Source organism: Neolamprologus multifasciatus, chromosome 8 (genome assembly GCF_963576455.1).
Source record: "Neolamprologus multifasciatus chromosome 8, fNeoMul1.2, whole genome shotgun sequence".
Lineage (NCBI taxonomy): Eukaryota > Metazoa > Chordata > Actinopteri > Cichliformes > Cichlidae > Neolamprologus > Neolamprologus multifasciatus.
The window spans coordinates 21,370,345-21,387,889 of NC_140446.1; the positions used below are offsets into that span (position 1 = coordinate 21,370,345).

Consider the following 17,545-nt stretch of genomic DNA (forward strand, 5'->3'; position numbering starts at 1 on the left):
TCATTATGAAGCCACATCCGAGTTGGGGAAAGTAATTTTATAAATGTCTGTTTTTCAGTAACCTCGCAATTTCCAGCACCCCCTTCATTATCCCTGTCAACTGTTTACAGTGTCTTCATTAGCAGACAGCCCTCTAATGATAACAAAGCTTTAAAGAAGGCATCAGCTGCAGTGATAAGCATGGCCAAGCTACTATTTTGGTTGACACAAGTCCCCCTGTTTACTCTGGGAGCATGGGAGCGGACACCAGGAGTCTGATATGTGTACTGAGAATTGCCATTTTCAAAATTTGCCACAGCAAAGTCTGTTTTCGAGCAGGGGAGACGGTGAAGTTCTCACCAGTTTAGTCACATTCAAAATGCAGCTCTCCAGAAGCTGCCTGTTCCAGGTGTGTTTAAGTCTGGTGGCTACCATTGGTTCCTGCCACTGTAAACCTATCAACAATGACATCAGAAGGAACATGGAGGAACTCTACTCTCAGCTCTCAGAGGACCTTCTGGAAGAGGAAGAGACAGATTCGAGGATGGAGAACCTCCTGGGAACCATGAAGGAGGGTTTTCTGAGACAGCTCAACTTGTCAGATGTTCCTCAGGAGCACAGCAAGATCATCCCCCCTCAGTTCATGATGGAACTGTACAACAAGTATGCCTCGGACACCTCGGCAGCCCCTCAGTCTGATGTCATACGAAGCTTCACTGTGCAAGGTATCTGAATTGGATTTAACTGGACACGGCAAAAGTACACTCTGAGTTACATGTAGCTGATGGCAGAGGGACATTCATGGATCATGAAAATGAGTCTTGTTTATTCCAGTATTCCAAATCAAGACTCATATCTGGAAAAGCCACCTTGAGAAATGCACATTTGTGTTATATCTGGTTTAGATCTTTGCAGCTAACACAGGTAATACAGGTTTCCCTCTTCAGAGCTACAACTAGCTGATAAATCCACATTGCTATTTTTTTTGTTGTTTCTTGAAATGTTCAGCTGGGGTAATATTAACATTTCCTAGCATATATGAGCTGAAACTTCTTAGAAATAGAGAAATATTTGCTTCTAAGCCCTCATCAGTGGCTTTTCCTTTGCTATTACATGATTTTATATATTCTGGTGAAGATGCAGGATGTAAAGTACCAACGAAAGTATCCCCAGATGATTTCCTTTGATTGATTAGCCAATGAGAACTGCACATCAGTTTCTGTATTATGGTTACTGCCTGTGTGGTCTTTGGATCTCTAGTGTTCGTGAACTGTTTTTGGTCTCTCCTGAGACAGATATCGAATCTATCAAATAATATTGTCAATGTTAGGGTACTATAGAAAATGAAATAAGAAATAAATAAGAAGATTTCACTTCTGACTGCAATAGGTACACAGTCCGTGGCCGACCATGACAATCCCTGCTGCTGTTTCAGATGTATCAGTGATCAGGGTGTTTTTTCTCTTTGACAGATTTTACTCTCTCTATGACGAATGGGACAAAGTCAAAGTACAGGCTGCAGTTCAACATCAGCATCCCCAGCCATGAAAAGATCACAACTGCTGAGCTGCAGCTTTTCTTCTTCCCAAACGTCAGGCCAAGAGTCACCTCCCACAGTTTCAAGATCATGGTTAAAGTCTACGAAGTCGATACGAACAATTTCACATCCTCGGCCCAACTGCTGGTGGGCAAAGAGGTGGCAGGCTCTCAGAGCACATGGACAACGTTTGATGTGACCACGGCTATTCAGAGCTGGATCAAGTCAGGCCCTGCACCGACTGTTTTTGACGTAGCGGTGGATATGAAAGATTGTGGGGATTCTGGAAGCGGGGCGGCAGGGGCCAGCTGTTTAAACATGAGCGTGTCCGTCGGCGATAATACCTCTGCGGCTTTGATTGTCTTCTCAAATGACCTCAGTAACAGGAGGAGGGAGATGAAGAAGGAACTAAGAGAGATGATCCTTCATGAAGAAGAAACCATCCTACATTCAGGGGCTGACTGGAACAGAGGATATCAGCTACCAAACGAGATCCCCGATTCTCAGCACCCACAGAGAACAAAAAGACGAGCACCGAGGGAATACTGCCGGCGGACCTCGCTCAAGGTCAACTTTAAAGACATTGGCTGGGACAGCTGGATCGTGGCGCCTCGGGAATATGATGCCTTTGAATGTCGCGGCCAGTGTTACCATCCACTGACGGATGAGTCATCTCCATCAAAACACGCCCTTATCCAGACGCTAATGAACATGAGGGACCCCAAGAAGGCCAACATGGCATGCTGCGTCCCAATCCAACTTGACCCCATCACAGTCATGTATCAGGAGAATGGGCGCATCACTATAAGATATCTGTATGAAGAGATGAAGGTAGCAGAGTGTGGCTGCAGGTAGTTTGCCCTTACCCTAGCAAAGGTAATGATCATCTTAAATTTTATTCCATTTAGTTCAATGTTCAAGGATAACAGGTCATATGGCAACTTTCATGCCCTGTATTGGTCCAAAAGGTTGTAAAATATTCCAGAGTTTTTTTTTTGTTTTGTTTTGTTTTTTAAAGTCTTTTCTATTAATTCTACTGATTTTTTTTTTTTTTATTGATCTGTTGATTCAACTGATATATGCACATGACTTATATGTAGAAAAAAGTTCAGTAGCAAACTATGGCTTCATGTGGGAAACGCCACCCTCCCTCGTGGAAGTTCATAATAAACGCGCACCACCTGTATTTAGCTTTAAGTTCTCCATATTATTTTATTCTTACCGTGAAAAAAGCTGTGATTAGCTCTTCTAGACTAGAAGGGATATTTCTAATCTATCATTGTGGACTAGAATTCTCTACAGCGTGAAAAGAGATGTCATACAAGGCACAGGAGTCTGTTGATTGTGCTCAAAATAGCTCCCATCCCTAGGTTCAATTTTAAGTTAAGCTAGGGAGAAGCTAAACTTCAAAATAAGAACTTTTCTAGCAAATATTTTAAATAAATGAATACTAAGGAATAAAGAATTGCTCTAAACTATGCACCTATTTTTGTCAGAAGTAAGGTCCTATGCATAATTGATGAAAAAAAAAAACTGGCAATCACTTAAATTAATACCCCAATGCTAACAGCATCACAGACTTGCTGCTTTTGAGAGTTCATTGTAAGATATGCGAGACGGTTTGTCAGACCACCAGAATAGTGGAAGAGCAAAGGAAAGGGACACATTTTGCATTTATATTTAATTCTCATTATGTGTACATTAAAGGTTTTCCCTGTATGTGTGGAGTACATAATAAAAAGCATGTAAAAAGCAAAGTTAAACGAGTTTACTATTACAGGTAAAACAGGTATAATTATTGTTTGTAATAAGTTGGTGAAACATAAATTCACATATAATCTCTGCTCATTTGCTGATATAACACATCTGTATATTGATATTGTATGTATAAATTATTTATATTGATATATATCTGATATTAGTCTGTAAATTATTAACATTGCATTCATTGACAGCATAAACATGCCCACCATGGGCTACTACAGAGGGGCAGAAGAAAAACATTGATAGGTGTGTATCTGTACTTATGATCCCTGAGAGAAAGAAATTACAGAAAAATGTATATTTAAAAGAAATAATAATTATTAGAATATTTGCTCTCAGTGTGCAGATGTAGCATGATGTCATCATTTTGTTTCTAAGGCATTCCAACCCTGAAATTAATAAAAATTCTTGGGCTCTTCTCAGCCAGAAGTCTCCTTTTTGACTTACTCACCTCATCCTACATGACTGCATTTAGTTTATTAAGCATATTATATTAGTTATTAGCTAGTCTATTGTTATTGATATTTATGGACAATAAATGAAATGCTGTGAGTGTCAACAGGGCACAGTTTGTCCACTAGAGGGCACTCTGCCACTTCCCTGTTGGCAACATCCGTGAGTCTGGAAAACCACAAGCACATAAACCAGCTGACCTGACCATAGCTGTCCAGAGCATGAATTCATTAATATGTTCCTAAAACAACTGTAAACCAATACATATAACAAATCAGGGAAATCTGTCTTTTACATGCATATGAAAGGAAAAATCAGCCAAAATATCAGATTTTTAATCATCAAATATCACCATTGCTCCTAAAAATCCGATATCAATTGGACTCAAAACACAAGACACAGCTGGCTGATCCACAAAGACAATTAGTCATTAGGTACTGAAACTCTGAACTGCTGCTATACAGTGGAAGACTAATAAGATGATTAGAGGCAGGTGATGAAATAAGAAATATCACAGTTATTCACATTGTGCAATACTGACTTTTTATTGCACAGAGTAATAGCGTTACAAAAAAAGCCTGTATAATGTCTCCATGAATGCTATTTTCCAAAAGTCCACAAATTATAGAAAACAACAAAGAGAAAGAGAAAGTGAGGTTCTACATTTTAATGTAATTGTGGAAAAAATGACTGTATAAACTAATGGCTGTGGAAAAAACAATTAGTTATCCCCCTTACACACACTCATCATACAGTAATCTATACTGTCAGCTGTGTAAATATTAAATGTCAGTGACATAGTCTTATCTGAGTTCGACCCACCATGTTGAAATCAATGAGGGGACAAGTTTGTGCAAACACTTCCATGTCCTGTAGCACTAAATTGATCTTGTTTTAAAATAACATCAGTGTCAGGGTCAGAATTCCTGTTTCCTGAGAACCAAGGAAAAAGCTCCATTAGTTTTTGCTTCATAACAGTGTGTTCCTCCAATCACTAACAGCATGGGACAACGGAGCCTTTAAGTCTCTTCTTCTACTGTTTAATATTATCATTTAAGAACAGTGATTAGAACAGCCATGAAAGGCAAAATGAAATGGACACTGATGATCCATGCGTTTGTTCATTCCTGAATGTGTGTTGGCAACTCAGCTCTAAATCTTGCTGACATTAATACGTTTTGTTGCGTGACTATCACAGCAAACATCTTAACTCTTACGCCACTTCATTTCTACAGTCTACTTTCTGAATCAGTAATTCAAGAATGTTAACCCTTAGGTATTTTATTATCAGCAAAAATGATATAATCTGTTCTTTTATTTGACACAAAGTGACAACATCAGGAAGTATTCAGTGTTTCGAAGTTCTCGATAAGCACCCTGGGAATTGGATGAGACTGGAATTTGTTATATAAGGTATGAGGCCGTAATAAACGCTAAGACGTTAAGATTAGCAAGTCTAGTATTTGGAATAAGCTCGTGTCTGGCACTATTAGTTGTGAGCTGGTCTTATGATGCCTTGGTGTTTAAATCTGAGTAAACAATGGAAAGTTACCAGCTATCAATTTTCTATTATATCCAAACTTTTCCTTGTTGTGAAAATAAGGCATTCAATAGACATAAAAACTTTCCACTCAACTGTTTGTTCCAATTATTATTATTGGGTTCAAAGTGTGGGTGTTACACACACTTTGAATTAGGGAACTTGTTACCCAGTTCTGATCCTGGATGTGTTTTAAGAAGGCTTTGTCTGTAAACTGTGTAATCATGTCACCAGTGAAATGACCCAGACATGACCCACTAAAGCTACCAACAGCACCAAAATACACCACCATAAGCTTTCGTAACAGGCAAGGAAGAAAGAGGGAACAAGGAGTGGGAGTGTTTCAGTTGGGGCTTTGGCACAAATCAGTGCAGCCTCATTTATCACCTTTTTAGTACTGAGTATTCCACGGGGAGAATTTGGTAAATGATGCAGACTGTAATAGAAAAATAAATAGAAAAATAATTCTAATAAACAGTAAACTGTCTTTCAGTTACAAGTGTTCAAACTAGAGGTACCAGAACCCAAACCTCTATTACATTTGTGTCAAAAACAGTGAGAAACTGTACCTCCCATTTATCATTTTTCATTCTGTCTGCTATTGTCTGCAGGCTGAAGCACTACATATAATGCGATTAAAGGTTTATTGTAGACAAAAGCCTCTTATGTTGATGTTGCTGCCCAAAAAACCTTTGACAATGACATATTCCTTCCAGTGAAATCCACAGTCTCTGAACACAAATCAACTAACACAACCCAGAAAAAGCAAAGACGGAGGTGGTTCTCTTTCTATCAGCGTTGATGAAGATATTAGAGATGGCGCATACGACAGTGCCACTTCTATTGATGTTTTTTCTATCTACTCTATCCAGCAACTCGTCATTCCAGCCTGCTCTAGTATTAGAAATGGCCAAGATTCTTTTGGAAAACTACTGCTTCCCTGAGAACCTGATTGGGATGCAAGAGGCCATCCAACAAGCTATCAACAGTGGAGAAATCCTACAGATTTCAGATAGGAAGACCCTGGCAACTGTGCTCACAGCTGGAGTACAAGGAGCACTGAATGATCCTCGGTTGACCATTTCCTATGAGCCTAATTTTGTCCCAGTGATGCCACCAACTCTGTCATCTCTTCCAAAAGAACAGCTGATCCGGCTGGTGAAAAACTCTGTCAAGGCGGATATCTTGGAAAACAATGTTGGCTATCTACGGATAGATCGGATCATTGGGGAGGAAACAGCAGTAAAGTTTGGCTCGCAGCTCATGGGAAATATCTGGGATAATATTGCTCACACATCCTCACTAATCTTTGACCTAAGGTACAGCACAGCTGGAGAGCTCTCTGGAGTTCCTTTTATTATCTCCTATTTCTCAGACCCTGAATCCGTTATTCATATTGACACTGTATATGACAGGCCTTCAAATTCAACCAGGGAGCTATGGACCATCCCATCTATAGTGGGGGAAAGGTATGGAAAGAAAAAAGATGTCATTATTTTGACCAGTAGATGCACAACGGGGGCTGCTGAGGCAGTGGCGTATGCTCTAAAAAACCTAAGGAGGGCCATCACAGTTGGAGAAAAGTCTGCTGGTGGGTCGGTGAAAGTCCAAAAAATTAGGATTGCTCAGTCGAAGTTCTACATAACAGTTCCTGTGGCAAGATCTGTCAGCCCAATTACAGGTCAGAGCTGGGAGGTCACTGGTGTTGCTCCAAATGTCCACATCATTGCCAAGGAAGCTGTTGCAAAAGCCAAATCACTTCTGGCTATAAGGAATTATATTCCAAAAGTTGTCCAAAGAATCTCTGACAAAATCGACCAGTTCTACACGTTTACTGAAAGAGTTCCAGCTCTTCTTCAACTCTTGGAATCTACAGACTTCCTGTCTGTCGTATCTGAAGAGGGTCTAGCAATCAGACTCAACCAAGTGCTCCAGACTGTGTCTGAAGATCCCAGACTGACAATCAAATACATGCCAGAATATGCAGCCAATGTAGAGGAAGGCCATGAACATGACAAAGTTCCAGACGATCCTGGACTATTAACGGGATACATTGATACATTGCTCAAAGTGGAAATTCTCCCAGGCAACACTGGTTATGTCCGCTTTGACAGGTTTGTCAAGTCATCTGCTAACTTAGAAGAGGTCATGGCTAAAAAGGTATGGGTACCCCTCAAAGATACTGCTAACTTGATTATTGATTTGCGCTATAACACCGGTGGATCCTCCACCTCTCTAGCCATTATTTTGTCTTATCTACAGGACACATCACAGAAGCAACACTTTTTTACAATATATGACCGAATTCAGAATAGTACAACAGAACACGACACTTTGCCTAAAATTACAGGACCAGCGTATGGCTCAAAGCGGGAGATTTACGTGTTAACCAGTTATTACACAGCAAGTGTTGGCGAAGAGTTTGCTTATCTGATACAGTCATTACATCGTGGCACAGTCATTGGGGAAATAACATCTGGTACCCTGATGCACTCAAAGACCTTTAAAATAGAGGGGACCAATATTGCCATCACTGTTCCTTTCATAAACTTTATCGACAACAATGGAGAATTCTGGCTGGGTGGTGGGGTGGTACCTGATGCCATTGTGCTTGCTGAAGAAGCAGTGGACCATGTTCATGAGATTGCTGAATTTCACAAAGGACTAAATTCCCTCATACAAGGAGCTGGAGATTTGTTAGAAGATCACTACGCAATCCACGAAGTCGCGCTAAAGGTTAGCAAGGTGCTGGTAAGTAAATGGGCTGACGGATTATACCGCTCGGTGGTTGACTTTGAGTCTTTGGCATCACAGCTGACAGCAGATCTCCAAGAGACTTCAGGTGATCACCGACTGCATGTTTTCCACTGTGAGGTTGAGCCTGAGTCACTTCATGAACTCCCAAAGATTCCTACAGCAGAGGAAGTGGGCTATATAATTGATGCTCTTTTTAAAATTGAGCTTCTACCAGGTAACATTGGCTATTTAAGGTTTGATATGATGGCAGACATAGAAGTGGTAAAAGCCATCGGGCCGCATCTCATAAAATCTGTTTGGAGCAAGATAAAAAATACAGATGCCCTCATAATTGATATGAGGTACAACAGTGGTGGTTATTCAACCGCGATTCCACTTTTGTGTAGTTATTTCTTTGATGCAGAACCTCTACACCATCTTTACTCTGTTTTTGACCGAACAACAACCACAATGACAGAAGTCATGACAATTCCACAGGTGAGGGGTCAAAGATACGGATCCTCCAAGGAACTATTCATCTTGACCAGTCATATGACTGGGTCAGCAGCCGAAGTATTCACTTGCACAATGAAGGACCTAAATCGGGCCACAATTGTTGGCGAGCCAACAACTGGTGGGTCTTTATCAAGTAGAACCTATCAGATCAGAGACACTGTCCTGTATGCCTCCATTCCTAACCAAGCTGTTTTTAGTGCCGTCACTGGAAAAATGTGGAGCTTTTCGGGGGTTGAGCCCCATATTGCTGTTCAGGCAAATGAGGCTTTATCTGTAGCTCAGAAAATCCTAGAGTCAAGGTTGCTGAAGAGAGTGCAAGGTAAACAATAAAAATGCAACAAAAATGACTAGTTAATTAGTTTTTCTGCTTAGGCACCACTTCAATGTAAATGTGTGTGTTGTTGTGTTCCATGTGTAGCATGTGTGGCCTTGTAATTAGATGTTTTGTTTTGTTTTTTATTTAATTTCTTTGGCTCTGACACCAAAGTGCAGGGATGGCTCAATAGGTACAGTGTTTGTCCGATGCACGCAAGGTTGCAGGTTCAATTCCACCAAATGGTCTCCACACACTGCTCCTCGGTTGCTAGATTGGTAGCTACCCACTGAATGAATGGGCATGCTCACTCACTGAGCTAAACTGGCACCTAAAGAAATTTTATTTTAAGTCATGGGTGTCAAACTCATTTTAGTCAATGGGTACTTTCCTCAGATTGATTTTAGATCCAAAATTGTGGGTCAACTCAAGGAAGACAGTGGTTTTAGAGAATCTTGAAACTCATGGGGACCTTGATACTTGTCTGTGTTCCCAGCACTTTTCCCTTGGTTCCCACAGAGGCAGGCACCTGTTGGTCTTTAAAACAGTCAATAAGTAAAACAGCATAGGATTGATCTTATATGCTGCACAAAAGGATCAGAGTATATGCTGGAAATCTTCACATTTAGCACACCGTTCATTTACAAAACTGATGAACAGATTTGTCTCAGTTTCTCAACATTTCTTCAGCTCACTTTTATTACATGCATTGAAAATCACTGGATTTTTAAATATCCAGCCCTCAAATAATATTACAGTACACTACAATAAAACTATAATAATATTAAACTTTTTTGGTTTTTACTTTTTCCATACATTTTTACTCCTGTTCAGTTAATCTCGCTTAATCACAAGAAGATTTTATTTAAAAATTAGAAACTTTAGTTAATTCTCTGCTGTTTTCACAATTGATATTGCAAAGATATTCAGTGGGACAGAGCTGACCAAATGGCATGTTTGACACCTTGATTTAAAGGCAGTGTTTTTTAGTAGTTTAACAAAGAAGGTCTTCTATTATGCCAAACTGTCATCAGTTGTTGTTTTTTTTGGCATTAGGCTTCACGTAATCTAGTCTTTTTACTTTTTTCGAAGGCCTTTCTACATGAACTCAACTTCACTTCAATATGAAATTTTAAGCTCCAAGAGCACTTGCTTGTTATTCCATTTAGAGAGACTTTGAGTAACTAAGTAGCACGAATTAATATTTGATCTTATTACAGAAGGGAATGTATAAGCTGTGGACATTTTAACTGTGAAAAGCATGTGATAGCTGATGATTCCTTTACAATACATTTGCCCCATTTAAGTGTGAATATTGTGTAAGTAAAACAACTTCCAGTTATTCATAATATAGGAAAGGTTTTTGTAGTTTTTTCTTTCTTCTTTACTTGTTTTCTCTGTGTTACTCTTTAAAATTATCACATTTTAAATTATATGTAAAATAATGTGGATATTCTTTCGACCCTGTCACGTGAAATCCCTGTTTGTTTTTTGTTTGAGTTTGCCTACTTGTTTTAGCGTACTTTTGCTTAGTTTACTGTAATAATGCTCTATTTTTTATTTTTATTTTTTTGTTTTGGTCTTTAACAAAAGAACAGTCCAGCAGAGGGAGCAAGTACCAAGCAAACAAACCTAAACTAGATCTCCCTCTTTAGTTTTCATTTGTGATGCTTTGCTGTTAAATGTGTATATTTTCTAAAAAATAATAAAGACTTAGGTGTTTCTCAGTTATTGATGGAACATTATTGATGGTGTATTCGGCATCTGCTGGTTTTTTTAATGTTTTTACAGTTATTCTCCATTTCCATTGTTTTCCTTCTTCAAATATTATGTAAGATTTAAGATATAATGTTTACCCCCATTTGTATATTGTATTTGCAGGTAGTGACTTACCCAGGTCATATCTTCACTACCCTTAATGCCTTTCTTGACCTTTATCAATTATAAAACTGGCCTTATTTGACACAGGAACCTTTCACTCCAGGATACATTGCGTAACTCTAGCACCAGTATCTTTAGCAGCACCTTGTATTACTACATCTACTTAGCTAGGTTGTTATTACCTTGCAGAAGCACTCAGGATAATGCGATTAGAGGTTTAATGTGGGATAAATCCTCTTATGAGTGTACTAACCAGAAACCTTGCAGCCAAAACAGTGCCATTTGACAGAAGACCTCTTTGGGGAAAGAGGTTTGGTTCAACAACGTGCGTTTTGTGTCTGCTCGCTTTTTTGTCAGGCTGAACTGGCAAAAAATGGCAAAGACTCTCGTTCTGGTTGCATCTCTGCTAATTTTGGGAAATGTTTTCTTTAGCCATGCCTCCTTTTCCCCCAGTGTCATCGTAGACATAGCAACAATCATCTTGAACAATTACTGCTCACCAGAGAAGCTGGTGGGGATGAAGGAGGCAATCGAAGCAGCCAGCAGCAACACAGGTATTCTCAACATGCCAGATGCCGAAACTCTGACGAATGTCCTCAGCAGTGGGGTTCAGCACACAGTCAGTGACCTACGCCTGAAGGTCTCCTATGAGCCAAACTACGCTCCTGCAGTTCCCCCAAAGTTGCCTCCCCTGCCCCCTGAGCAGCTCATCGCAGTCATCCAGAACTCCATGAAGCTTGATATCCTGGAGGGCAACATTGGCTATCTGAGGATTGATCACATCCTTGGAGAAGAGGCAGTTGAAAAGGTTGGTCCTTTGCTTCTAGACCTTGTCTGGAGTAAAATCTTGCCTACATCTGCCCTCATCTTTGACTTGCGCTACACTGGCAGTGGGGAAGTCACTGGGATCCCCTACATTGTGTCTTACTTCACCGAAGCTGAGCCTCTGATTCACATCGACAGCATTTATGACCGTCCCTCGAACACCACCACTCCATTGTTTACTATGCCGGATCTGCTTGGGCAGAGATATGGTGCAACTAAATCCATCATTGTCCTAACCAGCAAAAACACCAAGGGCATTGCCGAAGATGTTGCCTACTGTCTTCAGAATCTGAAAAGGGCCACCATTGTTGGTGAGAAGACAGCGGGAGGCTCGGTGAAAATTGATAAATTTAAAGCTGGTGATTCTGACTTCTATGTCACTGTACCAACTGCTAAGTCTATCAACCCCATTACTGGCTCCACTTGGGAGGTCACAGGTGTCACCCCAGATGTGGAGGTAAATGCTGAGGATGCCCTTGCTACCGCTATCAAGATCATCAACCTCCGTGCCCAAGTTCCAGCAATCATTGAGGGATCAGCAACCCTGATCGCTGACAACTATGCCTTTGAAAATATTGGGTCAGATGTTGCAGCAAAGCTCAAAGAGCAGCTGGAAAGTGGCACGTACAATATGGTTGTCTCCAAGCAGAGTTTGGAATTGAAGTTGTCTGCTGATCTGCAGACCCTTTCTGGGGACAAGAGCCTGAAGACCACCAGCAACACTCCAGCCCTACCACCTATGGTAAGACACTCAGACTTGAGTTTGTTATTTTGTTTCAGTTTGATGGACAAAAGTTCCTGTTAAGCAAATGAACTGGCGAGCTATTTAAAAAATAAGGCATAGAAATATTGGTCACAATTATGATACATGTTAAGTTGGTGCCTGTTGCTTTCCACAGGATTATACCCCAGAAATGTACATTGAACTGATCAAAGTCTCCTTCCATACTGACGTATTTGAAAACAACATCGGCTATCTGCGTTTTGACATGTTTGGAGACTTTGAGGAGGTGAAGCCTATTGCCCAGGTTATTGTTGAACATGTCTGGAACAAAGTTCTCAACACTAATGCTTTGATCGTTGACCTCAGGTGAGTAATATTACTCGACATGACAGTCCAAGTTTCTATTAAAAACGTTCCTTGTGTCTAAATCAGTCATTAAAGCTGCTATAGCTCAACAGTCTAGCTCTTAATAAAGTGGATTTGATCATTATTGAAGAATGTAGAATGATTTTTCCTCAAATCGTCAGGTTGATGTCCAGAGATAGCCTAATGTGGGTTGACATCCATCAATAAAAAGAAATCACAAATGACCATTAAATTTAACTAAGAATCAAACCTTTCCATCAATGAATTTGCAGGAACAATCTCGGGGGGCCAACAACAGCTATCGCAGGCTTCTGTTCTTACTTTTTTGACGCGGACAAGCAGATTGTGTTGGACAAGCTTTACGACAGATCGTCTGGAACCATCACAGAGCTCCAAACTCTGCAGGAACTCACCGGTAGTTAAAAAAAATCCAGTCTGTGTATTTTTTTGAATATGTGCAATAGATTTCAGTAGAAGACAGATGTGTCAATAAGAATCTGGTAAAGATTCAAAACCAGAGCTGAAACGAGACGTTCATCTGGTATCCAGAAACTTGTCTCCAAATTGTTCCCATTGCTTCATTTATATATATTATTTATATATTAATTTATTTATATATATATATATTTATATTTTCAAGTCTGATGAAACAGTGATACGCAGATTTATGAACAGACAAAAGGGCACCTTTGTTTTTTAATACAAACAGACCAGCTGGCCCTGTGCTGGAGGTTGTAATGCTCTGAATTTACCAGTCTTTCAAAGTTATCTGCAGGGCAGCTGTGGTTAGAATATATCAGACTATTTTCTCATCTGTACCCTCACCTGGAACCCCACGATATAATCCAGCCTCTCTGGCATACAGTTATCCATATCCCTTTTCTACCAGCTTGTTTTCATGCTCAAACTTAATCCTTTCCATTATCCAGAAATAACTTACTTCCCTTGTTTACTTGACTTTCAGCCATATCTCTATCTACCTTTCTCCTATTCAGGTGTACGGTATGGCTCCAAGAAAAGTGTAATCATCCTGACCAGTGGAGCTACTGCTGGTGCTGCAGAAGAGTTTGTTTACATCATGAAGAAGCTGGGCCGCGCCATGATCATTGGCGAAACTACAGCTGGGGCGTCCCACCCACCCAAGACCTTCCAGGTCGGCGAGACCGATATCTTCCTCAGCATCCCCACTGTTCACTCTGACAATTCCGCAGGGCCAGCCTGGGAGGGAGCCGGCATTGCACCTCACATTCCCGTCCCAGCTGATGCTGCCCTCGACACCGCCAAAGGCATATTCAACAAGCACCTCGCAGTTAAAGAAACCAAGTCCTGAACAAAGTCACGGGGGACACAATCGCCTCTTTGTTTTGGCAGCCAAATAATCTCAAGAGTCTAGACTTGTTTAAGAAGTGAACAATGTAGGTTTTATGTAAAAAAATAAAGTATAATCTGTTGTTCATAACTAAGCCTTTTTAGTCTGTTCTTAAAGTAGAGGAAAGTTTTCTGTAGTTTTCATTTCTGTCATATATTACTGTGCTGAGGTGGTTGAGAATGAATGGCTCTCAAAAGCCTATGCAGTTCTTTGTGAAGTTAGTGTTTGTCAAAGACGTCTGGAAAAAACATCAACAAAACTTTGTAAAATTATAATTAGGAGCTCTGTATAATAATCAATTTGTTACTCTGATGAAGAAACCATCACATGTGATGTTCTTACTGTGGATACAACATGCATCATTTTTCCACTATGTAGCGAACTTTGTGCCATGTGAACATTTCTGGGTTTTATCAGACACAATAAAAAACAAACTGAAATATATGACGGAGAGTGTCGTGCTCATTTTTTAAAGCATGACATAAGATAAAACGTTTTTGCATCACTACAAAAGTTATTTCATTATTTTAACAGTATATTTGGTTTATTTTTGTATAAAATGCAAGATTTACAGATTAAGGGAGAAAGAAGACTTTACTTGATGTGCAGATGGTGTTCAGTAGGTAGAGTGGTGGCTCCATGATCGGAAGGTCGGGGGTTCGAATCCAGTGAACGGCTACCCCGAGGTACCCATGAGCAAGGTACCGTCCCTACACACTGCTCCCGGGCGCTTGATTGGTGGCTGCCCACTACTTCACTGAGTGAATGGGTTAACTGCAGAGAGGAATTTCCCCACGGAGATCAATAAAGTATACATTACATGATGTTTAGCTCTGCAGAGCATTTAGTTTAAGGGATGATGTGCAGTTTTTCAGATGGTGTTTTTTTTCCTCAGTGATATTTCAGTTGGGAAGATTACACCATGTTATGTGAGAAACTGAAGAACTATGTTTGCCTTGGATAGATAAGTGAGCACATGTTTTGAGCCTGGGGCCACGGGATTAATGGAAAAAAGGGAGAGTGTCCAAGTGATGCAACAAGGCTGCTGTTTACTTTTCAGGAATCTATTTTTCTGCCTGGTTTTTGTACAAGTGACAGCATAATAGATCACAGCAAATATGGCTTTGGAAGAGGAAATATGAAAAGAGCCAGAAAACTAGGACTTTTTTCTGGCAATTACTACAAAAATCAGTGTAGAAGGTAAACTGAAAGAACAAAACAACTAGATTAGATTTTGTCGGATTTTGTTAGCTACACTCAGCCTGAGCTGTCCTTCTGATGTACTCATTTCTAACTCTGTCCATTCTGGTCATTCTTAGCATCTCCAGTTTGGCCTCGTGTATTTTGGACAGTACCACCGTCATCAAACCAGACATCATAGCAGGTGTCACATCCATCTTGTAAATCTTGACGTTCACTCTTGCTGCTATCCTCCTGTCGCAAATCACTCCTGACACTTGTTTTGATCCACTCCACCCTGCCTGCATGCTCTTCTTCACTTCTCTAATGCACTGTCAGTTGATTTGGATAGTTGATCCCAGGTATTTCCACTCATCTACCTTCACTAACTCTACTCCTTTCAGCTTCACAGTTACATCTCTCTTCCTGTTTTCTGTCCTGTTTCTATTAACTGTCATTTCTCATTTCTTTCAGATGTTATTTGTTCTAGATGTTATCAGGGTAGCAGCTGATTTTGTCAGTCTTTCCTGGCATACACTTTTGTGATTCACTGTGAAAAGTAGCATTTGTGCTACTTTAAGGAAGTGTCATCTTTACCCATGCCTCATTTCCCCACAGCGTGATTCAAAAGTGTCAAAAACCCTTTGGTCATATTGGTATTTTGGAGCTGCAAATGACCATATTTGATCATAGAGTGAATGATTACCTATTAGCTAATGAAAGCTCAGATGACAAGATTCATTCAAGCTCCAAAACTCAAAGAAAAGCTAAACAGGTTATTTATTCAAAACAAAACAAACCAAAGCAAAACACACATTTAAAAATAGGACGCCATAATTTCTAATTAAGTCATCATTTAAGTGTATTCATGGCTGTTCAAAATAATCGTACACCTATTTCTAAAAACATATTTTAGAAGAAAGAGATTACCTCATGTGATTGATGTATGGCAGCACTCACACTTCATGTGAGGGTTTGCTTTACCCTTTAAATGTGCCCTTCACCATATCTACCACACTCATTACAGTCTTTGCTTCACTGAGTTGTAATTACAGTGGATATTGCTGCTTATAGTTAACCATCAGCAGCATGCTGAAAGTAAACGAACAAATGAGGACAACGTGCTAAAATGCTAGGCTCGATAAATAAACGCGCTGGTGTGGCTTGAGGACGCAGTGCCACGGTGAAGTTCATATACCTTGTATAATTGTAATGATATAAATTGTTGTCACCCATGCGCCGGTCTGCCACGTGAGGGAGGCGCAAAATGGGATCTTGACCCATTTTTTTTCTTCTTTTTTTTTCTTTTTGCCTCCCTTCCTCTCTCCTCCTCAAGATGAAATTTGAAACCTGGGCCATTTCAGCCAAGTCTGTCCCCCGGGCTCTCAGTTCCTCCGGCTTCAAACACAGCTCTGCATCACCCAGCTCCATTTGGCTTCTTTAGAACTAAATCACTTTTGACACACTGACAGGAAAATATTATCCGTTTTTACGAACCACCCATTCAATTAACTTTTTATTTTTTGCAGTTTTTTTTCTTTTCTTTTTTTTGCCTGTCAGTTGCATGTGGATTCAAAACTATCCGAAAAAGAGCCTGAAGACCACCAGCATTAAAAAAAAAAAATAAACCTCTCTGAGTCAAAACACTTCTCCTGCTGCAATCAGGCCGGGATGCGGGTGGTCCTGATTGTACACTGATCTCAAAATAGTTGAATCATCATCCTTTCTTTTGTCTCGGTAGCATCCCTGCCTCTCCACTTAGAGTATTGTTTGTGGGATGTAAAGACCCGCTGAAGTACTTTGGCTTGTTTTGGCATTTTTCCCTCTCCATAAAGGAATTACGCTGTTTCGCCGGGAGGAGAGATTATGGCAAGATTTTTGTTGAACATAAGTCTCGTTTTGGTTTTGTTCGGATTATTTTTGCTTTCTTTTCCATCTGCAAGAGCCGAGCCGGGGCTGCTGGATGAAGAGGAGGAGGAGGAGAGCTCCTGCCAGGGAGCTTTTGACCTGTACTTCGTGCTTGATAAGTAAGTGGAGGTTGTTAGCAATACACCACAAATAAGCTAACTTTTTGTTGTTGTCAGAGGTTTTTTTATTATTATTTTATTTTAATATTCTTTTGAAGCGTGTCATTCTCAAAGTGTGAACAAACTAGCTGCTGTTTTAAGAAAAGGGGAATGATAGAAAAGTTTAACTTTTGACATAAAAAAAGACTGAAAAAAGAAAAAAAAGTCGGGCTCGAGAGCTTGCATTAGCCGATTAGCATCTGCGCGTGTGTGCGCGCGCGCGTGATGACGTTGGAGAGGAGGCTGACTGTCAGAGTTCAGGCTGCTGAATAAGCGAAAACACCGAGTGGGGTTTTG

The 17,545-nt window shown here is 40.2% G+C and overlaps 4 protein-coding genes across 4 annotated transcripts in view; all 4 read left to right on the top strand.

Annotated features, from left to right (window-relative positions):
* Positions 1-5,851, top strand: gdf2 (growth differentiation factor 2). Its single transcript, XM_085170345.1, has 2 exons — positions 1-704; positions 1,452-5,851. Exons 1-2 carry the CDS (start codon positions 260-262, stop codon positions 2,369-2,371), a joined length of 1,365 nt encoding a protein of 454 aa, XP_085026471.1. The 5' UTR covers positions 1-259; the 3' UTR covers positions 2,372-5,851.
* A 133-nt stretch (positions 5,852-5,984) lies between these two features.
* Positions 5,985-10,565, top strand: irbpl (interphotoreceptor retinoid-binding protein like). The gene has a single exon (XM_085170342.1). The coding sequence runs from the start codon at positions 6,075-6,077 to the stop codon at positions 8,853-8,855; it is 2,781 nt and encodes a 926-aa protein (XP_085026468.1). The 5' UTR covers positions 5,985-6,074; the 3' UTR covers positions 8,856-10,565.
* A 126-nt stretch (positions 10,566-10,691) lies between these two features.
* Positions 10,692-14,073, top strand: rbp3 (retinol binding protein 3). The gene is made up of 4 exons (XM_085170343.1): positions 10,692-12,286; positions 12,444-12,634; positions 12,907-13,049; positions 13,630-14,073. The coding sequence occupies exons 1-4, from the start codon at positions 11,093-11,095 to the stop codon at positions 13,962-13,964; spliced, it is 1,863 nt and encodes a 620-aa protein (XP_085026469.1). The 5' UTR covers positions 10,692-11,092; the 3' UTR covers positions 13,965-14,073.
* Positions 14,074-14,179: 106 nt separating this feature from the next.
* antxr1c (ANTXR cell adhesion molecule 1c) overlaps positions 14,180-17,545 on the top strand; it is a 39,866-nt gene continuing 36,500 nt past the window's right edge. The window contains exon 1 of the mRNA XM_085170344.1: positions 14,180-17,209. Coding sequence (XP_085026470.1) covers positions 17,049-17,209 — 161 coding nt within the window. The 5' untranslated portion in view covers positions 14,180-17,048. The remainder of the gene's footprint in view (positions 17,210-17,545) is intronic.